The sequence below is a fragment of the Myxocyprinus asiaticus genome, chromosome 45 (assembly GCF_019703515.2).
Source record: "Myxocyprinus asiaticus isolate MX2 ecotype Aquarium Trade chromosome 45, UBuf_Myxa_2, whole genome shotgun sequence".
In the NCBI taxonomy this organism is placed as follows: domain Eukaryota; kingdom Metazoa; phylum Chordata; class Actinopteri; order Cypriniformes; family Catostomidae; genus Myxocyprinus; species Myxocyprinus asiaticus.
This window is the reverse complement of record NC_059388.1, coordinates 17,283,291-17,308,073: the sequence shown is the minus strand read 5'-3', so window position 1 is coordinate 17,308,073 and position 24,783 is coordinate 17,283,291. Positions and strand designations below refer to the sequence as shown.

Here is a 24,783-nt window from a genome sequence, read left to right as displayed (position 1 = left end):
TTTAATTTAGGTGTCTTTAACTACTACGTACTAACATTAAAATGCATACAATACAATGTATTTATTGTGTAACATTTTGTTTGCAAAATTCTCACAAGATTCACATTTGCTGCTTCTGAGGGTGTTACGTGTAGGTTTAAGGTTAGGGGATTAGATTAGGGTTAAATTTTAGGGTTAGGGTTGGGGTTGGGGTAGGGGTAGGGATAGGTTTAGGATTAGGGGTTAGGTAAACAGTGTAAATACAGATGTAATTAAATGCATATACTTTAAATTTAAGTACAGTGCAACAACACATATGTACTTATTAAGTATATTGTATCAAATGCTTGAATACATAGTAGTTAAAGACACCAAATTTCCTTAGGAGTCAGCTGGTTAAAAGTAACTTTAACTCTATAACGCAGTGTGTATCAAATATGATACACAATGTTTGATGGCTCCTGATTCACTCTCTGTTCAAGCTAATGAGCCAAACAACCAATGGTATGTTAGTTTTACATGTTTATGGCACCATCTAGTTATTTGTGGAAAAAAAGTGGTTTCAATGTTTATATCAATCTATTTAAAATGGCGGCGGACTTGCGCAAAAAGTGACTCTTATGTTAGGATAAATGGCAGCTTATTTTAATGAAGTAAAAGTGACAGTAATGATTATATTGTCACTAGAGCTGTCAGAATTAATGCGTTAATGCATGCGATTAATTAAAAAAAGTTTAACGCCTGAAGTTTTCTTAGTCGCGAATAACGCATTAACCGTTAATATGGCATAAACACTTGTGTGAAGGGCGGAACCTTTGTAATGTGTCCACCCGGAGTCATTAAACTGATGCACACTTCACAAACAGACACAGCGCATGAACCCTTCTACCAAGATGAGCCTACAAGCTTAGCATAAAATATCATAACACGGCAGTCTCATTGACATTCTATGGGCAGTACTGTCGTAGTACGCTCCTAAAATAGAGCCATGGAGGTTGTTTATAAAAGAATCTCTGACAGTCCTTCTCTGTCAGTAATAAAATAGAGAAAGGAGCTCTTAGCGATATTTGATGTACAAAACAAGCCCAAATGGGACTTGTAAGGTGCATTTTAATTACCACAGAAGCAAGTCAAGTCTTAACTATCACCAAAATGCAGAATGAGACGTTTTTGTCTGGAAGCGCTTTTCATGGTGAGTTCAAAGATTGACGCTGGCGTTCACGCTCTGACATGAATCATGAATACGGCTTCATGATTGCTGAAACAAAGCAGATATCATCCTGGTTACTTTCGTAACCTCCGTTCCCTGATGGAGGGAACGAGACGTTATGTCAATGTAGTGACACTAGGGGTCTTTTTGAAAAATGGCCAATGGGAATTGGCAAGTGGAATTTGCATGCCACTCCTCCGGACATATGGGTATAAAAGGAGCTGGCATGCAACCACTCATTCAGGTTTTGTGCTGAGGAGCCAAGACAAGGTCCCGGCCATTTCAGCAGGTAGTTCAGTGTTGTGGCAAGAGGGACACAATGTCTCATTCCCTCCATCAGGGAACGGAGGTTACGAAAGTATCCAGGACGTTCCGAAAGTATCCAGGACGTTCCCTATCTGTCACTCACTCGAAGTTGTGTCGATGTAGTGACACTAGGGGTCCCTATACAAAACGGCACAACTAGCTGAACTGTGTTATGTGGACTGGCGGTGCGAGACGGGCAGACCGCTGTGTGCCTCGTAGCCAGCGCACCAGGCCGTCACGTAAACTCCCCCAACGCTCTTATGAGCGTCGAACGGTCCTTCGGGAACAAGTCGACTGCCCAACAAATAGGGGCAGGCTAGCCCAGCCATGGCCTCTTTTCCTCTTTTCTCCCCAAAAAGAGTAGAATTTGTTAACCGACTGGGGGCCATAAATATCTACGTCGGGGGGGTGTCACTCCCAATGCTGCGCTCGATAACTCATCGTCTTTCCAGGCCCTGAATAAGAGGTCGAACTTGCCCTCAGACGAGCCGGCGGTCTCATCCGAGAGCCCGACCGGGGCAAGCAAGTGTGCTGTGGAATGGGAGGTCGGTGGGGGGTTACCCGGCGGAGGTGCTCCCATTGAAGTCCCCAAATTGCCCCCAGTGCTAACCAACGTGGCCTCATACCCGTAGGTAGAAGGACCGAGGTGGGGAGCCGCTGGGGTGGCTTGCTTTCTTACAAAAGCAACATTACCAAGGTCATGTTCTCACAATGAGGACAAGATCCATCCATGAACAATGTCTCCACATGGGCAGTGCCCAGACATGTAAGGCAGCGATCGTGGCCGTCAGAAGCGGAGAGATAACGACCGCAACCAAGAATAACACACAAACGGAAAGGCATCTTTAAAAAGATGTTCCGTGTGTGCCGCTCTTTTAGGATTGAAAATATAAAATTTTTTTTTAGAATATACTCTTTTATTCTGCTCTGCCAAAGCGCCCAGGGGCGTTCTCTGCACTCCACGGGTGCAGAGGGGGAGAAGCCGCTGAAATGGCCGTAAAATCCAGCAGTTTGAGGTGAATTGAATTCAGTACACTGAATGCAATCGCTCGGCTCCAAAGAGAAAATCTGAATGAGTGGTTGCATGCCAGCTCCTTTTATACCCGTATATCCGGGGGAGTGGCATGCAAATTCCACTCGCCAATTCCCATTGGCCTTTTTTCAAAAGGCAGATGTGTTTAGGGCTCCCAAGAGTGACCCCTAGTGTCACTACACCGACACAACGTCGAGTGAGTGACAGATAGGGAACCACAGACTACCGGAAGATTAATATTTTGGAGGATGAGAGCTTAAGAGATTTAATGCGCATTGCAATGAATATGCAACCTATGTGGAAACTAGTTCTTTCATTTTGTCAACCTCCCACTTAGACTTTGGGAAACGTTTAATGATACTCGAATTAGTGCTATTTTAGTGCATTTCTTGTGGAAAGCTTTGTTTGGAACATATAAAAGCATTTTATTGTTTCATATTGTTTTGTTTTCTTTCTTAAAATGGAAATAAATGCATTTTGACAGGAAAATAAGTATTTATAGTGTCAAATTTGAGCACTTTCAAAATCTGTGATTAATCGCGATTAACTACAAAAAAAAAAATGTGATTAATCGCAATTTTAAAAAATTATCGAATGACAGCACTAATTGTTACTGATATTTTAAAATGAGTATTTGATGAATATAAGCAACTTGTGCTTGGTTAAAATTTTGTATATTATTTTATTGAAAATCCTCTTTGAAATTCATGTATCAAATAAGATACACTAGGTTTTTGAGGTATATCTGTCAATCACCATTACGTTACATTCATGCCCACAAAAATAAAAAAAATAAAAAAAACACAGAGCTTTGAAAATTCTGATATATACATTTTATAAGATATATTAAAAGTGTGAACTAATATTTATGTGTATTTTCATATATGCAGCCTGCTCTGTCATTATAAATATCTTATTATTTTACATTACAAGCTATTATTACATCTTACCAAAATTTCCTTAGACCCAGCAAAAAAACTTTTACAATTTCCCATTTTAAATGTCAATATAGTGTTTGGTGCATAAAATACATATGATAAAACTGTTTATTGAAAAAAGAATATTTTATTTATATTGTATTTGATGTGCTGAATTGAACTGTGATACATTTCAATCCATATTTATAGACCAAGGAGAGGAAGTTGTCATGGCCAAACTCTCAAACATTTGGCATCTCTGAAAAGCCCAGGGAGTCCTCTGATAATACCCCCAAAATTACTACTGTAGCAAGTATGGGCTAAGAAAAATTTAATAACAAATGTCCTACACAAAAATGAATTGCTGGGCCTCAGGAGGTTAATGACCTTTAAAGCCTAATGTATCAAATATGATACATAAAAAACATCCATCCATCCATCTTCTATAGCCGCTTGTCCTATGTAGGGTCACGGGTAGTGCTGGAGCCTATCCCAGCTATCTTGCGCCAAAGGCAGGGAAACACCCTGGACAGGTGGCCAGTCCATCACAGGGCTAACACACACAGACATACACATTCACACTCTCACTCACACGTACGGGCAATTTACAGTCTCCAATTCACTTAACATGTATGTTTTTTTGGACTGTGGGGGAAACCGGAGCACCCGGAAGAAACCCACACAGAAAGGCCCTTGGAAAGGAAAAGTGCAATTATTATTATTATTTTACGATTTATTTTCATAGTTTGTCTAATGGTACTAAAAACAGTTTACTGTCAAAAAATTTAAATTTTCTGACAATTCTTTCATATGTCAGGCTTTACAAGGTTAAAAATGGCTCTGACAATTCTTTCATATGTCAGGCTTTACAGTTTTAAAAATGGCTCTGACAATTCTTTCATATGTCAGGCTTTACAGGGTTAAAAATGGCTCTGACAATTCTTTCATATGTCAGGCTTTACAGGGTTGAAAATTAATTCTGAGAAAATGTCTAGTATTATTTGTATTATATTGTGTTTTGATGACACTTGTATTGATATTTACACTATACAACAAAATACATGCACTTTTAAATGTAGCTTGAGTGTATGAAAGAATTTTGGTTCCACTACAATTATAAGGGTTGATAAGATTATATCTAAAGCCTTGTTAATATTTCTCTACCACAGGGCGATGGATTTGGTCATGGCGGCCTGGTATGTTAAACAGCACAGACAGCTGTTTCTTTCTTTCTTTCCTTCTTTCTTTCAACCTGATCTCATTGACTCACAGCACAATACTGTTTGAACTCTGATAGCCATGTCTCTTTTTTAGTGGTGTTTGCTAAGATTTACTATTATTATTGCCCATGCTAATGACTCGGGATTTGAACATCCCCCAAACCCGTATTGCATATATGCTACAGACATGAATGATACTGTAACGTAGTTCTGCTGCTGGCAGTGATGAAGATGATGATGAAGTGTGGAGAACCCAAGTGCAATTTATTTACAAAGAGTAGTAATCCAAACGTGATGACTAAACAAACATAAACGACTATGTGGCTTGACATAAACATGAAAATTAACTTGACATAACCTTGACTTGACATGAACAGCATACCCAAATACATTCAATACTTGACTACCAGACAATGCAAACATGAGGGCTTAAATACAAGACATGGGAGAACATAAACCAGTGAACAAACAGAACTGATAACAAGCTAATTAAACAATAAACCAATGAAAACATGACACATGAACATGGAGGGAAAACATGAAATCACTTGACAAGGGAACAGGAACTAAATGTTTCAAAATAAAAGACATGAATCAACAAAATACACATGACATATCCCTCCCACTAAGGGGCGGCTCCTGATGCCCCAACACATAAACAAAACACGTAAAACATGACATAAATTCAAAGTTCTGTAGGGAGCTGGGGGGGGGGGTGTCTTGAGGCGTGGGGCGTATGACCAGGGCAGAGTCCATTGGGGGTGGAGCCATGAGAGGGGGCGGAGCCATGGAAGGCAGAGCCGTGAGAGGCTCGAGGGGCGGAGCCATGGAACTTGGTGCCCGGAGAGTAGCCGAAGACTCGAAGGGCCAGGGTGGAGCCGATGGCAGGGAGGACCAAGGCGGTGCTGGAGGCTCAGAGGAGCAAGGCGGAACTGGGCGATCGGAAGACTGAGGTGGTGCCGGTGGGACTGAGGACCAAGGTGGAGCCGTAGGGAAGGAGGTCCCCGGTGGAGCTGACAGATCGGAGGGACGAGGCGCAGCCAGAGGATCGGAGAGCCAAAGCGGAGCCTGGTGACCGACAGACCAAGGAGGAGCCGGGGGGACGAGGGACCCTGGCAAAGCCGACAGGCTGAAGTACCGCAGTGGAGCCGAGGGAACGTAGAGCTAAGGCAGTGTCGAAGGACCGACAGGTCAAGGCGAAGTCCAGGGCTCGGAGGATCCAGGCGGGGTCAGAGGGCCGAAAGTTCCCCTTGCCTGCTCAGGAGATCTAAGGGTGGGTAAAAGGGTGGGAACCATCTCCAGGTCCAACTGCTCAGGTGTGGCTGTGACGTGGCATGGAGCAGGCTGAGACATTGTTGTGACATGGCATGGAGCAGGCTGAGGCATTGCTGTAATGTGGCATGGAGCAGGCTGAGTCATTGCTGTGACGTGGCATGGAGCAGGCTGAGGTATTGCTGTGACATGGCACGGAGCAAAAGATGGCGCTAGCTCAGCGACCATGATGAGGAACTCTGGCTTGGCGGCCATGACGTGAAACTCTGGTTTGGAAGGCCATGACATGAAACTCTGGCTTGGCGGCCATGTCGTGGAACTCTGGCTCGGCGGCGGCCATGTCGTGGAACTCTGGCTCGGCGGCGGCCATGTCGTGGAAATCTGGCTCGGCGGCGGCCATGTCGTGGAACTCTGGCTCGGCGACGGCCATGACGTGGAACTCTGGCTCGGCGGCGGCCATGACGTGGAACTCTGGCTCGGCGGCGGCCATGTCGTGGAACTCTGGCTCGGCGGCGGCCATGTCGTGGAACTCTGGCTCGGCGGCGGCCATGTCGTGGAACTCTGGCTCGGCGGTGGCCATGACGTGGAACTCTGGCTCGGCGGTGGCCATGACGTGGAACTCTGACTCGGCGGCGGCCATGACGTGGACCTCTGGCTTGGCTTCTGCCTCTCCCACAGTTCTGTAACGTAGTTCTGCGCTGGCAGTGACGAAGATGATGACGAAGTGTAGAGAACCCAAGTGCAGTTTATTTACAAAGTGTAGTAATCCAAGCGTGACGACTAAACAAACATAAACGACTACGTGGCTTGACATAAACATGAACATGAACTTGACATAACCTTGACTTGACATGAACAGCATACCCAAACACATTCAATACTTGACTACCAGACAATGCAAACATGAGGGCTTAAATACAAGACATGGGAGAACATAAACCAATGAACAAACAGAACTGATAACAAGCTAATTAAACAATAAACCAATGAAAATATGACACATGAACATGGAGGGAAAACATGAAATCACATGACAAGGGAACAGAAACTAAACGTTTCAAAATAAAAGACATGAATCAATAAAATACACATGACAGATACCTTACATTGTGTGCCCTATTGAGGACAATTGTGTTATTAAGCAGTTACTAAGCAATCAGACGTACAATTTTGCCTGTTAGAATATAAGATTTTCTTCAGAAAATGTCAAACTTGTGCATCATTGCTCAAAATCAAAAGTATTTTTGTGCATGAATTTGTTTTAATATGTTTCTGTTGTCATAGCGACTAAAGCAAGGCCCAGGACAATATGACTCATTCTCTCTAAAGGTCAAAGGGGACAAAGGTGAGAAGGTAAGTGCATCTAATATCTGAAGCACATTAATATATACACAAAAATATCTCCCCCTTTCTCTTAGTAATTACATGTTTATTTCTATGTTAATTACTGCAGTATTTATGTTTTAAACCGAGCCATTCTCTTAATGACGGGATTGTTTTCGTGACTGGTTTGTTGTTAGGATTAAATCTAATTATTAATACTGTATCTCAGATCTGTCTTCGTGGAGGCTGCTGTTCGTACTTTTCTTTTTTCTGTGTTATCTCTTTGCGACGGAAACACACGAAAGTGCTTGTCATATCAAAGCGACTCTCTTGAATAACAAACAAAATATGACAGGCCTTGCTGCCAAGATCAGGCATTGTTGTGGATGCTTCCTTGTTTTATTCTTGTGATATGTATCAGTGTGAATGCATGGCACCCACACATATTGGTCTATATTTGATCTCAAAGTTAAATGAGAACTGAAGATTTTCTGATGTTACATTTGAGAAACATCAAGTGATTTCTGTGCCCTTATGTGCACCACACTGAATTGTACTGAGTCATATTTGTTTTTTAAATTGTTTTATTCCCACTGCGTACCCAATTATCAGGGTCTTCCCGGAACAGATGGCATCCCGGGATTACCAGGACGACCGGGTAGAACTGGACCCCCTGGTTCTCCTGGACAGAGGGTAAAAGATCAAAATTAAGGCATCAAAGTTATACAGGAGAGTATAGAACAAATACCTAATTGAAAAGATTACTGGGCTCTCAGAATAGATTTTATTGGACATAAACAATCTTTTATCTTGATTCAGGGGTCACCTGGAACTTCTGGCGATATGGTAAGTGTCTCTTTTACATCATACTATATAAAAACAATCTGTAGGTGGTGATATTTAAAACAGTATAGTGCAGTACATACAGGAAATGGTAATCACTCATTTAAACAGTGTACTGAGTGTCTTAGCCCTGTTCTCTGTATTAGTGGAAGAATGGGGAAAGCTGTAATTATGCTTGAGTGATTCACAGAGGAAGTGATGAGGAATGATTAGGGGTTCACAATCTTTTATCATGTCTCACGTTTTAAACCAACACGTTGCTGCCTCACTGTGCCAAGATTGTTTGATTGACTTTTCCTTTCCATTTCTTTCTATTTCTTTCTCTCTGTCAACATTCCAAGGGACGTCCTGGTAATACTGGACCAAAAGGGCAGAGAGGAGAGAGAGTAAGTTCAATTATTCATATGTCTTTTTAAGCTTGTTAATACCTCTTTAGCTTGCCAATAAAGCAGGAAATTCCTTTGCAAATCAATTTGGACTACATCCAAATTAAAATCTACTTTTTTTGTTTTCTCCCGATCCACTAAGCATATTACTTTATCAAGGAGTTAAGGTATCAAGTTAATTATCTACATATGCTGGTCTTTTGTGAGCTCAAGTTTCTGTTGCAAATTAAGTTTTGTTTTCATGCAGGGAGAGCCAGGCTATGTAATGGGAGGCATGGAGGTTCTTCCAGGACGTAAAGGGGAACCTGGATCCTCTGTAAGTGCTTCATACTGTATAAAGTTATGTTAAACCTTAAGTGTTTAGTTTCCATAATATTTAACTTTTGTCTTAAAACGTAAAACTGTCAAGCATTTCAATGTATTTTTCATTAATAAAAGGGCCCCTCAGGTGCTCCAGGTGTCCCAGGGGTATCAGGCCCTCCAGGACTGCCTGGTCAGCCTGGACCTCCGGGGTCTACTGGACTCTCTGTCAAGGCTAGTATGAAACATAATATATGCACAGATACAGTGGCCTTGAAACTGTATAGCCAAGAGATTAAATAAAATAATGTAAACACATTAGAAAAGTTTTTAAAAGGTTTTTATTTGTATATGGGCTGTAGCTTCATTGCACAGCTCACAGTTACAATGCAAGGTCACTCTATGCATTACAATGTTGTTATGTGTAATTACATAAGTAATTACATAAGTACTTTTTAATTACACATTTTTAGTGTTGTTGCTATTAATTAATTATAATTACATGTAATATGTCTGATGTTGACACTGTTAAATTGTTACCCGATCCAAAATATATAATGGCTATAGAGAGGTTTCAACTTCTTTTTGCGATTACACTTCCTTTCAGGGTGAGCCTGGAGAATCTGGTCTTAAAGTAAGTTTTCTGCTGTGCAAGTAACAATTTACTATAAAATGTACATAAAAAATATATGATAAGTGTTTTATTATAAAGCCTCTCACTTTCTTCAGGGTCCACGTGGGAAACAAGGTCCCAAAGGAGAAAAGGGGGAGCTGGGGAATAATGTTAGTACTTGCTGTACTACTTACATAAATACTCCCTTAACTGTTTAGGGCTCGCACAGAAATTTGTGCTTTGAAATTTGCTGACAAATCAAAAGTGTTCTGTGTTGATAATTTAATAATAGTTTTGCACTGTACATATTATTGTAATAAGTAAAACCATCAGACTCATCAAATAGCCATGTGTCATATGTCGATGGAAAGCTCTCAGAAGGTAGAATACAACCAGCCTGTTTGTTTTACTTAGACTAAAATATAGCAAGTAACCGTTGAGTAATTAAGTAATGTTGCATATAAGCCACATTTTCGCTTATACCCTCACGAAAAATAAACAGAACATAAAATATTACATACCATTGCTTAGAGGAGGGGATTCCTGTCAAAACGAGCCCACACACAACGTAAACAGATGCATAGATCATTCAGTAATCCACATGAAACAAAATGTGCACATTGCACATAATGTTCTATTTGGCTAAAAACATGTTAGCTTTCCTGGACCAGATGACTTCATTAGAAATGATGTGGTACGTTGTCCAGTGTCATGGAATGCAAAACCAATCATATTAGGACTCAGACCACTTCAACAAGAGATGGAAGTCATCCAAATATGGGCAGAGAGGATCGTTCACTCTAAGTACATATGGCCACTAGGAGATGGCACCAAGCACATGACACAGCCTCAATGACGGTTCAAATGGCACAGAATGGAACTGAATTTGATCTCCTTACTCATGCCTGCATGCTTTGGAGGGAGAGCATACCTTTAGTCATTTTTGTATTTCCATGTGTAATTAGTTCTTGTGTACAATTTGTATGTCTTATTTGTTTGGAGAGGCTTTTGGACACTAGGATAAATAATTTTTGTAACATTATAACTTTTGATTGCTTTGTCGCATCAGCACAAAATGTTACTCAATTACAGTTGACATGATTAGAAACAAAACAAAAGCAGTTTTTCAGACCTACACCCTGAGATATATAATGTAAAATCAGAAAAATAAGGGAAAAAAGTTTATTTACTTTTTCGTGATATTCAGCAGTTTCTTAGGCTGTGAATCTCATAATGTATCATAATCTATATCATTATTTTATTTTAATTTTTTTTACGTTTTCTTTAAAATTATACCAAACAATTGACCCTCTTTGGTTTTTTTTTTGGAGTTATAAGCCTTTTATATTTGGGCATGCCACTGAAACAGGAAATCTTTAAAAACACCTTCAGAGCTTAAAGTGTTAAAATAATAAAAAGTTATAATCTTATATACAGTATATACTCTCAGTGATTACTCTCTTCAAAGTTCACTTTGACATCAGCTTCCCAGAGTTTCCTAGTTACCATACCTCGAATTACCTCATGATAATTTAGCAGACATATTGTGGTTGTAACCATTATCTGAAATCACAAAATAACAGTCTTACTGTATTTTGTGGTTGTGTTTGTCTTTAGGGTCTAGCAGGTTTGCCAGGGCCTGTGGGAGTAGATGGGATCCCAGGACTACCTGGTAAAAAGGGGCAGAAGGTAAGAGAGGGTGAGGGATATATGATTACTGTATTCAGGAGACAGAAGTCTGAACTGTTTCATGTGTCATTGTACTTTTAGCAGTGGTATGAAAGCTCTTTTTACACAATGGCTTCCTAAAGTCTGCACAAGAAAGTTAAAATGCATAAATAATATATCTTTGCCCATCTGTGTGTTATCATCTTTAAAAACCATATTGTTCTGAGTGCTGTAAAACATTGCCCTTCCACTCTGTCAAGACTGCAGGCTTTTGTGTGTGTGTGTGTGTGTGTGTGTGTGTGTGTGTGTTTGTGTGTATGTGTGTGTGTGTTTTCTAGAGCATGAAGCTAAAATTAGTACAGCTGGTTCTGTGATTTGATTTCTTTTATGTTATGCATAAAGGGAGAGGAAGGCATTGGAATTCAAGGTGTTCAAGGGCCACCAGGGCCAGCTGGAGAGAAGGTGAGTGTTTCTTATAAATACAAACAATATTTTGATTCAGATCTAGTTAGCTTAATTGATTTCATATTATCATTTCATAAAGTTTATGTATGTTCTGTATTTCAAATAATATTTTGGCTTTATTATTAAGTCAGTGTTAATCTATCTTTCAGGGTACTACTGGACTACAAGGCCCAAAGGTAAGTGTGTTCTCTGCAAAATAATCTAATAATATGTTTTCTTATCGTCCTTTTCTAATAATCTAATCGTTTCTTTACTTGAGAAGCCAAAAAAAAAAAAAAAAAAGATCATGGCAAATCGTTTTCCCCATTGTTTTAAGCATAAACCTCACTAAATCTGGTTAGATTTATGCTTAAAAAGAATAGCAATTTGCCAGTGGGGTAAGAAAAATCAGCTGAATTCAAAATATAATCTCTGAAAATGTAATTCTTAATTTATTACGTAATTTAGCTTCAATTAAATTTTTCTTGTCTCAAGGATGTTTAGATATATTTACTGTAAAACAAGACAAAAATCTGATTAAGAAAATGTTTTTTGCATCAGTGTGACAGACATTTTTCCTGCATAATGTGTAAATTCATAGATTCCCTATTCATTCACAGGGCGAATCAGGACTCCAAGGAGTCCAGGGAATCATAGGCCCTCGGGTATGTTGGACTATACATGACCATTCTAAAGTGATTCATTTTAAATCTTTTAAAGCATGCTTTGAAATTATATCTGTCTCCCACATTGAATCAGCATAACCCTTCCATAGGTGTCACGTACTAATTCCTGCCATTGACTAATAAATGCAGTTTTTCCTAAATGTTAAGTGCTTCATAATTGCAGAGGTGTTTCTCTGTTTTTGTGTATTGTCTGTGTTTAGGGCAAAAAGGGACTTAAAGGCGATCAAGGTGACAAGGTATGATTTTACTAAATTAAGTAAAGCACATAGCTCTCTTACTGTTCAGTTTTTAATGTAACAGATTTCCATCGGGAAAAAAATAAATCATTTCAAGTCAATGCTTTTGTCTAACGCTGCTACTCTGTATTCAAGTACCTGATTCATAATACATACTACTTGCAATTTTGTCATGTTGAAAAATTTAGGGTACATCTGTTCAGATCAGTGGTCTTGGACTCGTTTATCCCTTTAAGCTCGGATGGGCCCACCGCTGGCAAAAAAAGAAATAAAGAAAAAAAAATTATCAACATATTAATATCTACATTCTTGACCAACACAAAATAGGTATCGTTTTAAACCTTAGAAGCTGTACTTTACAATGCATGTAGCCATTATGACCAAAACTAAACAAATGCATTGAAATTTTCTGACAAATCAGAAGTTTTCAGCTTTGATAATTTATAAATTATTTTTCACTGCACATAGTATTGTAATCAAACTGATCAAATAGGCATGTGTCATATGTCATTGTAAAGCTCTCAAATTATAAAATACAACCAGCCTATTTGTTTTACTCACAGACAAAAATACAGCGAGTAATAGCCAAGTGTGTGTCTTCGACATAGATGTTGCATGTAAACCAGTGTTGCTTATATTCCGCGTTTTTGCTTAGAACTTCAAGAAAAATAAACGGAACATAAAATATCATATCATACCATTACATAGAGAAGGGGATTATCTTTAAAACGAGCCCACTTACAATGTAATCGGATGCATAGATCATTAGATAATCTACACGAAGCACAATGTGTGCAGCACAATGTTCTATCTGGCTAAAAACAAGTTAGCTTTACTGGATCAGATGATTTCATTGGAAATGATGTAGTACGTTGTCCAGCTTCATGGAATGCTAAACCATTCATATAAGGATTCAGATTGCTGCAACCAGAGGCGGAAGTCATCCAAATATGGGCAGAGAGGATTGTTCACTCTAAGTACATATGGCCACCAGGAGATGGCGCTAAGTACATGACAGACTCAGTGATGGCTCAAACGACACAGCATGAAACTGAATGAGATCTTGTTACTCATGCCTGCATGCTTTGGAGAGAGAGCATACCTTTAGTTATTGAGCACATTTACATGCACACCAATAAGCTGATTACTCCCAAAAATCTGCTTATTTAAAAAATCTGACAAAGCAAGAAAACCGTGTTTACATAAGATATGAAATAATTGCGTTATTCTCTGCTTTTGACATCAAACCATGAAGAGACGTGCACAATGTGTGCGCACATTGGATAAGCCAGTGAGAACACCGGTAAAGATGTTTACATGCCACACGAAATCTGCATAATGGGCAAAAATCTACCGTGTCGACCAGCTTATTCTTATGCTGTTTAAGATTTTACACCGATAAAGAAATGCCGTTCATTGCATTTACATGACCATACGTGTTGTCAGCTTATTAATCATAATTGGTTTAAGAACGTGAATTTAAACACGTACATTGTCGTATTTGCATGTGTAATTAGTTCTTATGTACAATTCTATTTTATTTGTTTGGAGAGGCTTTTAGATTCTTTGAGAAGTTTTTTGGACACTAGGATAAATTATTTTTGTAATGCTATAACTTTTGAGGATTTGTCGTATGATTTTTTTTTTACTCATTTACAGGTGACATGATTGGGAACAAAACCAAAGCAGTTTATCAGAGCTGCCTTATTTACACCCTGAGATATATAATATTAAATCATATTTTTTTTTTAATTTTTTTTTTTTTTAAGCAGTGTCTCAGGCTGAGAGTCTCAGAATTTATCATAATCTATATCATTAAAATGTATAATCATTAAAAAAAGTTTTCCTTAAAATTATACCCAACACTTGACCCTCCTTGTTTTTTTTTTTTTTTGTCGAGTTATAAGCCTTTAATTTTGGGAATGCAACTGAAACAAGAAATCTTTAAAAACACCTTCAGAGTTTAAAGGGTTGATGAATGTGTCAGAATTCAGTTTCCTAATTAAAATATGAATGACAGTGTGATCAGGACTTGTATCACTCAGAAGATGTTTAATATGCGATTATGACTAACTGACTGTACATCATCCCACTTATTATTCGAACACTTGCCAAATAAATAAATGGATGTGAAATATTGATTTTAATTTTAATTATTTTATTATTTGAGAAGACATTTCAGCCAAGTAGGAAATCGTTTACCGATTTCTGTCGATGAGACAATGCCCAATTAAACAGTTTAGCAGGTCATTTTACATAAATTTACCACACAATGCATTGATTCACCAATCAGAATGAAACATTCCAGAGTAACAAAAGCTAGTTTTGGAGGAATTATTTGACACCTTTTCTCATTTGCATAAGATACAAATGTTGAATCCCTCAACCTAATCCCAGTACAACTGTATTTGTTTGACAGGGTGAACATGGAGAGATGGGGCCAATCGGACCTCCAGGAACTGCAGTAAGTCCTGGTTGTTCTCCTCCTGAGAAATATAAATAAGAACTGCAGGAGAACAATATGTGTATGATGAACCAGTTAATGAATTTAACCTGAAAATTTTAATCACTGTTAAACAAGGACCCGAACATTTTAAAAGTCAAATCATTATTCATTTGTCAGCTCCTCAAACTTTTCTGCTCTGACTGGTTCTGCTGAAGTTCTATTAAGGGTAAGAATGAGCTGTAGACCCTGGGGAAATTAATGAAGTCGATTAAGAAAGAGAAACCTGCCTCCTTTCTGCTCGCTGGCCAGCAATGGACTCCAGCATGAACGTCAAAACTTCAGATCCACATTATTGACCTGATTAAAAAGAGAAACACCTGCTGAGTTTCAACCTAATAATGATCAGAGAAAGACAGCAAGAGAAAAAAAAGGGAGGAAAGTTGTTCTAATAATTGTTAGGTTCCCTGATATAAAATCACAACTTTGCCACTGTAACCATGTGTGGCATTTCAGACTTTCAGTCACTTTCAAATTAAACTTATGCACTCAGTTTTAAACCCAAGCCTTCAGAGAGAAGATCAAGGAAACATCTCTAACGATTCGACTCCTCATTATCCCTGCGTTCCCTTCAGACAGAAAATTATAAAAGTTTGGTTTAGAGCTCTACCGCAGCTCTCTGAGCCAATGGAAAAGACAGCCTGACTCAAAGCACCTGAGGTCATTCATATCTGTTGAATATGAATTTCATAATTCTTGCCATGATTAGAGGGAAAGGTTACTTTCTTTTTCTTAAACTTTAGGGTTTGCCTGGAGCTGTTGGACAAAAGGGTGATGAGGTGAATCTAAACTCCAATCTTAGATTGGATCTTAACCAAGTCTTGTAACTCTAATACACTACAAAGCCAAAACTTTGTGGACACCTGCTTTAAGCTACACCCATTTCCAACAGGTGCATAAAAATATGCATGCATATTAGTAGAATGGAGTGTACCAAAGAGCTCAGCAACTTGGGGCACTGTTATAGCATCCCAGCATTAAAATGGTTTGGAGTGTGGTGTTGAACAACTTGAACCCCAATGAACACCTTTGGGATGAATTGGAAAACCAACTGCCTGACCTCACTGATGCTGTTGTGTCTAGATGGGAGCAAAAACATCTAGTGGAAAACCTTCCCAGAAGGACTATCTCCATATTTATGCCCATGATTTTTAAATGAAATATTTAGCAAACACAGTTTTCAGGTGTCCACATACTTTTGGCCATATAGTGAAAATGTGTGTCTACATAAAGTTATTTGGTGTGTCTACAGTAAATTAATGCATATATATTCATAGGTTATCAGTATTTATAAGAGTGTGCAATAAAATGAAGTGTGATTATGTGTGACATATTTCTCCATTCAAGACTGTGCTTGATTCACAGGGTCAGCGTGGCACTCCTGGCGACCCAGCTAAAGGGGTAAAACAGATGATCCTTAAAGGAATAGTTCACCTAAAAATGAAATGTCACCCCCCAAAAAATCTGTCATTATATACTCACCATCATGTCTTTCCTAACCCACATGCCTTTTTTTCTTCTTCATGGAACGCAAAATAAAATCATTGAATAAATTTACCATTAGCTGAATTTAGTACAATGGCAGTACATTGCCATTTAAAAAAAAAAATCCAAAAGTGGCATTAAAGTAGACCATGCAACTTCAGCATCATATACCAATTTAGTTTAACTCGTTATTCACTCTCAAATCAAATCCAGTCATGATTAAAGCCCATAAACAACACTAAAATCCAATATGGCATCTAAGTGGATAACATCATACAGTAGGTAGTCAATCAGAATGACCCTTATTATAGTGGGGAGTAATGCGGCATTAAAAAAACACAAGCCACATGTGAAAATCATTCACAAAATCGCTGCCAGGATGTGTAAAGGGACACTTTTTGCACCATAGTTTATTGTGAAGAAAGTGAGTCAGTGTGATTAACATTGTAAATATTATTATTTGTATTTTATTTTTTACATTTTGATGTAGAAGTCGATCTAATAATGCAAAATTAAAGGCATTGTTAAAGTTTTAGCTTAGTGAATTTAACATGGCATATAGAAGAAAATGCTAGAATGTGAGCCTTTTTCAATAAACGGAAACCATTGCTTGATAGATATTGGTTATTTAATCATCTTCCTAAACATTAAAACAAAAATACCTTGTGAACATTCATAATTTTATTTGTTAGCCATACTGATAAAGAAAACAATAATGCATTTAATAAATGACATTTACCCATGTTATAATTAACCTGGCTAGTCAGTAGTGGTAGACTAACATAGAGTGGTTCAATTGAAACCCCGCTAATAAGCGTAATAAAATTTAAATGTGCTTATTTTGTTGTCATTGATATGCCTCTAAAGTTATGCCTCATTGGTTCTTGTGCATCTCACACTTTTGGGTGCTTTATTAAGCATTAAAGTGAGTCACTATGGGTATGGGTTTTAAAGAAAGTCAAATGGGTTTGGAAACGACATGAGAGTGAGTAAAAAATTACTGAATTTTCATTTTTGGGTGAACTGTTCCTTTAATGCTTCAAGTGTCATCTATCATATTATATTTTCAGCTAAGAACAAACTATTGCTAATATGTCCCCTCTAATCTCAGATTCTTGGTCCTCTGGGGAAAAAGGGTGCCAGGGTAAGCTATTCAAGAATCAATTTCTATCTTCATAAAAAGAACCTTAAAAGAGGGTGTGAGTCTTAATGTTGGCACTTGGACAACTAAAAAATATTTAATTAGTGCCATGAGCATTGATATAAAACCAGAAGCTCCCAGAGGTCTGCTTGTCAATGAGCACACCAGAAAAGAAGGACAATTTAATAGACATCAAAGTTTTGTTTTAAGTCTCAAAACACTGCAGGGGTGAGATCTATTATTGGCACGTGAGTAAATAAACCAAATTCAGCTTGAAGCACAGCTGCCAAATTGGCTCCAGTGCAGCTCCACCAAAACAGACAGTATAAGGAGGTGACGGACCACTTGTAGAAAAATGAATGGGAGAGAAATCACTGCTCAACACTGCAGCTGTACTGTAGGAACAGAAGCCCAGCCTTTATGTTAAATGATCCAAATACTTTACCAATAAAGGCAGTGCCACATTTTATTGCAATATAAATTTCAGCGTGAGTTCTGCAAAAGATGACCAGTTTGAGGTACATTTTTGGTCATAATTTAAAATGTAAATGTAGGCAACAGTTTCTTAGATTTTGGTCTTTCCTCATTCAAGTTGGTAGGACTGGTACTAGGATATCTGTTGCCTACTTTGCAAAAAAATTTACACTCAGCACTTTATTAGGAACACCTGTACACCTACTTATTCATGTGATTAACTAACCAGTCAATTGTGTGGCAGCAGTGCAATGCATAAAATCATGCAGATACGGGTCAGGAGCTTCAGATCAAATGTTAACATCAACCATCAGAATGGGAACAAAACTTGATATAAAAAATGTTGACATGATTGTTGGTGCCAGACAGGCTGGTTTAAGTATTTCTGTAACTGCTGATCTCCTGGGATTTTCATGCACAACAGTCTCTAGAGTTTACTCTATGAGTGCCAGTGGTGCCAGAAACATCCTGTGAGTACCAGTTCCGCAGACAAAAATGGCTTGTTGATGAGAGAGGTCAACGGAGAATGGCCAAACTGGTTCGTACTGACAGGAAGGCTACAGTAACTCAGATAACCTCTGTACAATTGTAGTGAGCAGAATAGCATCTCAAAATGTACAACACATCAAACCTTGAGGCGAATGAGCTACAACAGCAGAAGACCACGTCAGGCACTTTATTAGGACCATAGTGTTCCTAATACAGTTCTCAGTGAGTGTATATTTTTCTTATTCAGTATCTGTTTTGATTCCCAGTATTTTAAGCATATATCTCACTACTTTTGTTGGATTGAAGCTTAAAACAAGTAAAAGAAAATTGCCTTTGAGGTCAGAAAAATAAACTTACAGTAATTCAAGATATATTCTTTGAATAGTCTTAATATCTTACACAATTTTGCTTCTCAAGCAAGTGATCTTGTTTAAAGGATGTTTGAATATTTTTAGTGGAAAATAAGACAAATAATTATTAAGAAAATTATTTTAGCAGTGTAGATAGCAAATAGCTGCCTGAGGGTATTGCCAAGATTGCCATATTGTATTGTTTCTTATGCATACTTCAAATGTGAGCTCATCAGCAGAGATATTTCAATGTCATCTGATATCCATTTTTTCCCTGTGATGGGTGTTAAAGGGTGACATCGGACCAGTTGGCCCACCTGGACCACAAGGGATCAAAGGAGACCAGGGAGGTAAAGGGGAAAAGGTATGTCTATGTTTTGTACTTTTAGATGAGGAAGTACAGTTTATTGCATTCATTGATTAGCTGCCAATCTGAGTGTACCGATCTGATGATTTGGGGTCTTTTGAAGGGCAACCCTGGATTTGGGATCCCTGGTCAACCTGGCCCCAAAGGAGAGAGTGGAGAAAGAGTGAGTGTTTATGAGCTTTAAAGAATCCAAACTCATAATAGCATGGCAAAGATGGATGACTAATGTGAGCGAAGACACTTGGGCAAAAAACAACACCATTGACAGTACTGGGAATCTTTCTAGACAAGTAATTTATGGAAATAGCACATTTGCAGAAGGATTCTGTAATGAATCAATATTTGAGTCTTTCTTTTTATTCATTCCCATCTGTTTTTTGTTTTTGTTTTTTTAAACAGGGCAATGTCGGATTATCAGGGAAACCAGGGCCTAAAGTAAGTTTACTCACTTTGCTTATTTCTGCATTTCAATTTAAATGAAATTCTATCAGGCTACAACAGTAATTGTGAATCTTTGGCATAAAGAATGACTAAAAGAGACAATATTACCTTGTGCATTGTAAATATCCCAATTAATTTCTACCAGACTAGAAGAGTGATCATTCATCTTGGCATAGAGGATGAATAAATGATACAATCTGATTGAAACACAGATTCATTTGTTAAGTCTCATTATGAAACCATTATGATTGTGTCCAGGGCAACGATGGGCCTAAAGGAGAGAAAGGGGACATGGGTTTCCCAGGCAACCCAGGATCTCCAGGACTAAGAGGTAAAGATGTAAGTAAATCGAGAGCCCAGAGTGATTTATATAACAGGTGTGTGTGTGTGTGTGTGTGTGTGTGTGTGTGTGGATGTGAGAATTTTTAAGTGCTTTGCATCCTTGCTTGAAGGTTATTAGAGAGTTTGAAGGGATAGTTGTCAAAGAGTAGACATTGTTTGCTTTTTAATTATTTATTCATATTTAATTAAAAGTTCTCCCTTTATGGATTTCAGGGTGTGCCAGGCTCGAAAGGGGAGGTGGGACTAAGGGTGAGACTCAACAACAAGCACACAGAGATCCATACCTTCATACAATCACTCACACACCCATCAGTCTCTAAGACACTATAAACTGTGTTGGATAAATTACTAAAAAAGTAATCTACTACAAATGATTAATTACTTCTATAAAAATTGTAATCAGATTACTTTAGATTATTTAATCAAATAGTAATACAATTACTAATTACTTTACTTTCAAGTTACTTTCTCTCAGAAAGACTGTCAATGAGAACTGATCACTAAGTAGTGATAGAATAATTTCCCTTGGTGCAAGCCCCGTCCCACGGTTCAGTGCTCAGATCAATCACTCAAACCGGCAGATCCTGCCGGAAAGTGATGACGGCAGGGGAGAGGAGCTCACCCCCCTGGCAGGGCAGGACCCAAACTTGTGGTGATGGGGTGGAGGGGGGTGAAAACTAACAGCGGCATAACGAGAGATGAACAACAACTGGAGTTTATGATGCAGGCTGGATTATGATTGGATGAGATACCCGATTTGATTAAAAGGCATGGACCTACTAGGATTCTCCCTGTGAGAACTACCGCTTACACTTCCATTTCTCTCAGAAATACTCATGTCAATGAGAATTGACACTAATATGTAGTGATAGAATAATTATCCTTGGTGCAAGCCAAGCGATAACAGCAGGGGAGAGGAGCTTACCCCAAAAGGAAATTAGAACCTAATTTCAACTATATCCCCCAAAAGAAGAGGAGAACAAGTATGACTCTGAGCAAGGACAAGATCTTCAGAAGCAGGAACAAATCTAATAGAGAAATAATATGTAAAAGATTATGAGCATAATCCTGGATATGACATTGCGACTAGACCTCTACAAAATAAGCACTAAATGTGCCATACCCTGAGAAGTGTAGACTGCTTTATGAAATGTTGAGCCTTGCGAGAGAGAGCATTGTTTGTGCAATACCTTTGCAGAATGGTAAACACTGCTCTGTAGTGCATCTGGTCCCTGAAAAGGGTGGCAATGTTGTGCAATACCCTTGAAAGTATAACAGTGCTTATGATGCTGTTGGGCCCCGACGGGCACTTGAGGAGGATGAGGGTGGGGGAGCATCGTTTGTGCAGTACCCTTGAAAAGGATAACAGTGCTTTTGAGGAGTATGGTGGGGGAGCATTGTTTGTGCAATACCCTTGAAAAGGATAACAATGTTTATGATGCTGTTGAGTCCCGACGGACGCTTGGAGTATGAGGGTGAGGCAGCAACGTTTGTGCAATACCCTTGAAAAGGATAACAATGCTTTTGATGAGTATAAGGGTGGGGGAATATCGTTTGTGCAATACCCTTGAAAAGGATTACAATGCTTTTGAGGAGTATGAGGGTGGGGGAGCATCGTTTGTGCAATACCCTTGAAAAGGATAACGATGCTTTTAAAGAGATGAGGGTGGGGAGCATTGTTAGTGCATTACCCTTGAAAAAGATAACAATGTTTGCTGTATATGAGCCCCAATTTGGGCGAGCATTCGATTGTGCAATACCCTTGAAAGGAGTAACCAATGCTTGATGTATTTGAGCCCCGAATTGGGCGAGCATTTGGTTGTGCAATACCCTTGAAAAGAGTAACCAATGCTTGATGTATTTGAGCCCCAACTTGGACGAGCATTCGGTTGTGCAGTACCCTTGAACAGAGTAACCAATGCTTGATGTATTTGAGTCCCGCACTGGGTGAGCAGTTGGTTGTGCAATACCCTTGAAAAGAGTAACCAATGCTTGATGTATTTGAGCCCCAACTTGGGCGAACATTCGGTGGCGCAATACCCTTGAAAAGAGTAACCAATGCTTGATGTATATGAGCCCCGAATTGGGCGAGCATTTTGGTTGTGCAATACCCTTGAAAAGAGTAACCAATGCTTATGACATGTATGGGGAGGGTGGGTGAGGGGAGGGGCATTGATTGTGCAATACTCTTAAAAAAGGTAATCAATGTTTAGCTATAGTGAGCAATGTTAGTGCAATACTCCCACAAAGATCAACAATACCCTATCCAAAAGAAAAGTATAAAGAAGTATATCCAATAACAGTACAAATAAAACTGCACTGGCAATGTTACAAAAGACAAAATATAAAAACGCATAAACATTATAGTAAACAGAAAAATAAAAAAAAAGAGGCATACATGCAGCGACAAAGGTCCCCTTAAGAAGAGCTGTGATAGACCCATTATGAATAGGAGTTAAGATTAATGTGACATAAAACAAAAAGCCTAGCTGAAATTGCTTAGACAGATACATGAGACAGTAAAAAAACAGCCACAGAAAACACTAATGAAATATGAACTATGAAGAACATGTCTATGTTTAATAGAGATAAATGACTATGAATACTAGAGGTGCATACATAAATAAATGCATGAACACTAAACTTGATTGCTCAAATGCAGGAATGTATTAGCTTAGCAAGCTGATGCTACTGATAGTAGCATGACTTTGTTACCCACGTGGCGTGCAGCCGCAATCTGTGGGAAGGATGTGAGCTAACATCCAACGGGAAAACGGAAGCACCGCCAATATAGTAAAAATTAGACATAATCGCTTGAAAAGCATTTACTACTGCTGTATGATGAAAATAATGAGCAGTGAATGGAAATCATGGGAACCTAAAACCCCATCAACCACTAACTAGATGCATGATAATTGTTTCCCCCAAAAGAAAATAAACTGTGAACTTGCGTGTCTTGAATGTGGGGACCGGCTGCTTTGCAGACATCTTTGTGGTTTGTGTGAGGGGCAACCGAAAGAAAACTCTGCTAAAAGATATAATTAATCATGTCATACATTGAAGATTTATGCATCAATCAAAGTGCATGCTTGCTGATGCCAAATGCAGGAATTTCAACATGCAAATAATGTTGAAAACAGATGAGCAAATAACGTGGACTAATTCATCCCACGCGGCGGCCACAATATGCCGGTTTTATGTCAAACTCTGTTTCCTTGTCGGGATTTGTTCCCCCACAGCAGATCTGCATGAGGGGAACAGTATCTGACGGTAACATTCTCTGCTGTCAGAATACGTTCCCCCATGCACAAACCTAAGCCTGACCCTACCGTACCCTACCTACCCTAACCCTAACCAACACTACCCTACCTACCCTAACCATAACCATAACCATAACTCCATACCCTATCGGGGCTAAGGGGAAACAGATTCCAACGGGGAACACAATTCGATACAACACCGGGACACACAATTTTCCCGCAACATGAAAATCGCTGTTGGCCGACTAAACTTGGAAAAGTAAAACATTGTTGTAAAAACGATTTGGGAAGCAGTATGTTAACATGAACAGAGAACATTGAAAAAGCTTTAAACCCCATCAGAAGAATGAACGGAGACTTAGCTTAACTCTCTGATGAAGAGCTGCGCTGGGGAGTGGAAACACAAAGGTGAGTAAACTGGAGATGTGTAATCCAATGCAAGGAAAAGCATGTGAGATGGATGCATTTTGATGTATAATCCAAAAGTTAGCCATTGTTTGCTTGAGAGCAAAGGCATATCGTGTGTTCCGCTCACGTGCGTGAAAACAAACAGCGACATAACGAGAGATGAACAACAGCTTGAGTTTATGAAACAGAGGCTGGATTATGATTAGATGAGATACCTGATTTGATTGAAAGGCATGGAGCTACTGCGAGAACTTCCACTTATGCTTCCATTTCTAAAACACTTTTCACAGAAAAGTTTTTTGTTTTGTTTTTTGCTCTACGAATTAAAAATGTTTCTCCCTTACAATGACTTATTAAAGGGTAAACGCCCTTCAGCTGACACAGAAACGCAAACAGATGTACATATGAACATAATTCATGTTTTAAATTCTACATACTATAAATAACAGGCCTACTGATTTAGAAATGTTTAACCCAAGTAATATATTTAAAAGTAATTAAAGCTACACTATGTAACTTTTTTTTTGTAAAAAATAACAAAATGTTATTAATGAGAGAGTGCAACAAAAATCTTCCAAACCATGTCTTTACCTAATTACACTTTGATAAACCTATAATAATGATTAATATTTTAAAGCTGTCGTATTTCGTGGGAAATTGCATACATACATCATTCGCCCATGCATGTTGACGTCATATCCGTACACAGAGAAAATAAGCTCCGGCTACTGTAGTGCATGTATGGTGTGGGAGTAGCGTGAAGCTGAAAGTTTGTTGTCACAACGAACGAGAAAAATTGACCATGGATCAAAACGGCAAACCTCCAGGGAATCACCGGTTGTAAAAACAAAGAAACCCCAAATAGACAGTCTACAAGCAAAAAGGGAAATTTTTTCAGAGGTGGTGACAACTCCGATATCTGAAAGGATTTAATTTTTTCTTACACAACAGGTAAGATATTTTATTGATATGGTTTATATATAATTGTGAAATCACACACATACACACGTCTCTGTGTGTGTAGTAAAATACAATAATTATACTGTAATCGGTGCAGAACTTTTCACTTGCTTGCACACGTGTGTAT

General features: G+C 38.7%; 1 protein-coding gene across 3 annotated transcripts in view; it reads left to right on the top strand.

Moving 5' to 3' along the window:
• The window catches only part of LOC127435091 (collagen alpha-1(VII) chain-like), a 108,188-nt gene that overhangs the window by 37,742 nt on the left and 45,663 nt on the right, over window positions 1-24,783 (top strand). For 2 of the 3 annotated variants that reach the window (XM_051688267.1, XM_051688264.1), the window contains 23 exons: window positions 4,615-4,641; window positions 7,222-7,290; window positions 7,873-7,953; window positions 8,080-8,106; window positions 8,445-8,489; window positions 8,737-8,805; window positions 8,928-9,023; window positions 9,397-9,423; window positions 9,519-9,572; window positions 11,020-11,091; window positions 11,473-11,532; window positions 11,685-11,711; window positions 12,135-12,179; window positions 12,401-12,436; window positions 14,856-14,900; window positions 15,683-15,718; window positions 16,305-16,340; window positions 17,536-17,568; window positions 19,171-19,242; window positions 19,349-19,408; window positions 19,645-19,680; window positions 19,945-20,025; window positions 20,242-20,277. In XM_051688267.1, coding sequence (XP_051544227.1) covers window positions 4,615-4,641; window positions 7,222-7,290; window positions 7,873-7,953; window positions 8,080-8,106; window positions 8,445-8,489; window positions 8,737-8,805; window positions 8,928-9,023; window positions 9,397-9,423; window positions 9,519-9,572; window positions 11,020-11,091; window positions 11,473-11,532; window positions 11,685-11,711; window positions 12,135-12,179; window positions 12,401-12,436; window positions 14,856-14,900; window positions 15,683-15,718; window positions 16,305-16,340; window positions 17,536-17,568; window positions 19,171-19,242; window positions 19,349-19,408; window positions 19,645-19,680; window positions 19,945-20,025; window positions 20,242-20,277 — 1,170 coding nt within the window. The remainder of the gene's footprint in view (window positions 1-4,614; window positions 4,642-7,221; window positions 7,291-7,872; window positions 7,954-8,079; window positions 8,107-8,444; window positions 8,490-8,736; window positions 8,806-8,927; window positions 9,024-9,396; window positions 9,424-9,518; window positions 9,573-11,019; window positions 11,092-11,472; window positions 11,533-11,684; window positions 11,712-12,134; window positions 12,180-12,400; window positions 12,437-14,855; window positions 14,901-15,682; window positions 15,719-16,304; window positions 16,341-17,535; window positions 17,569-19,170; window positions 19,243-19,348; window positions 19,409-19,644; window positions 19,681-19,944; window positions 20,026-20,241; window positions 20,278-24,783) is intronic. The other variant, XM_051688266.1, reaches the window with a different exon arrangement.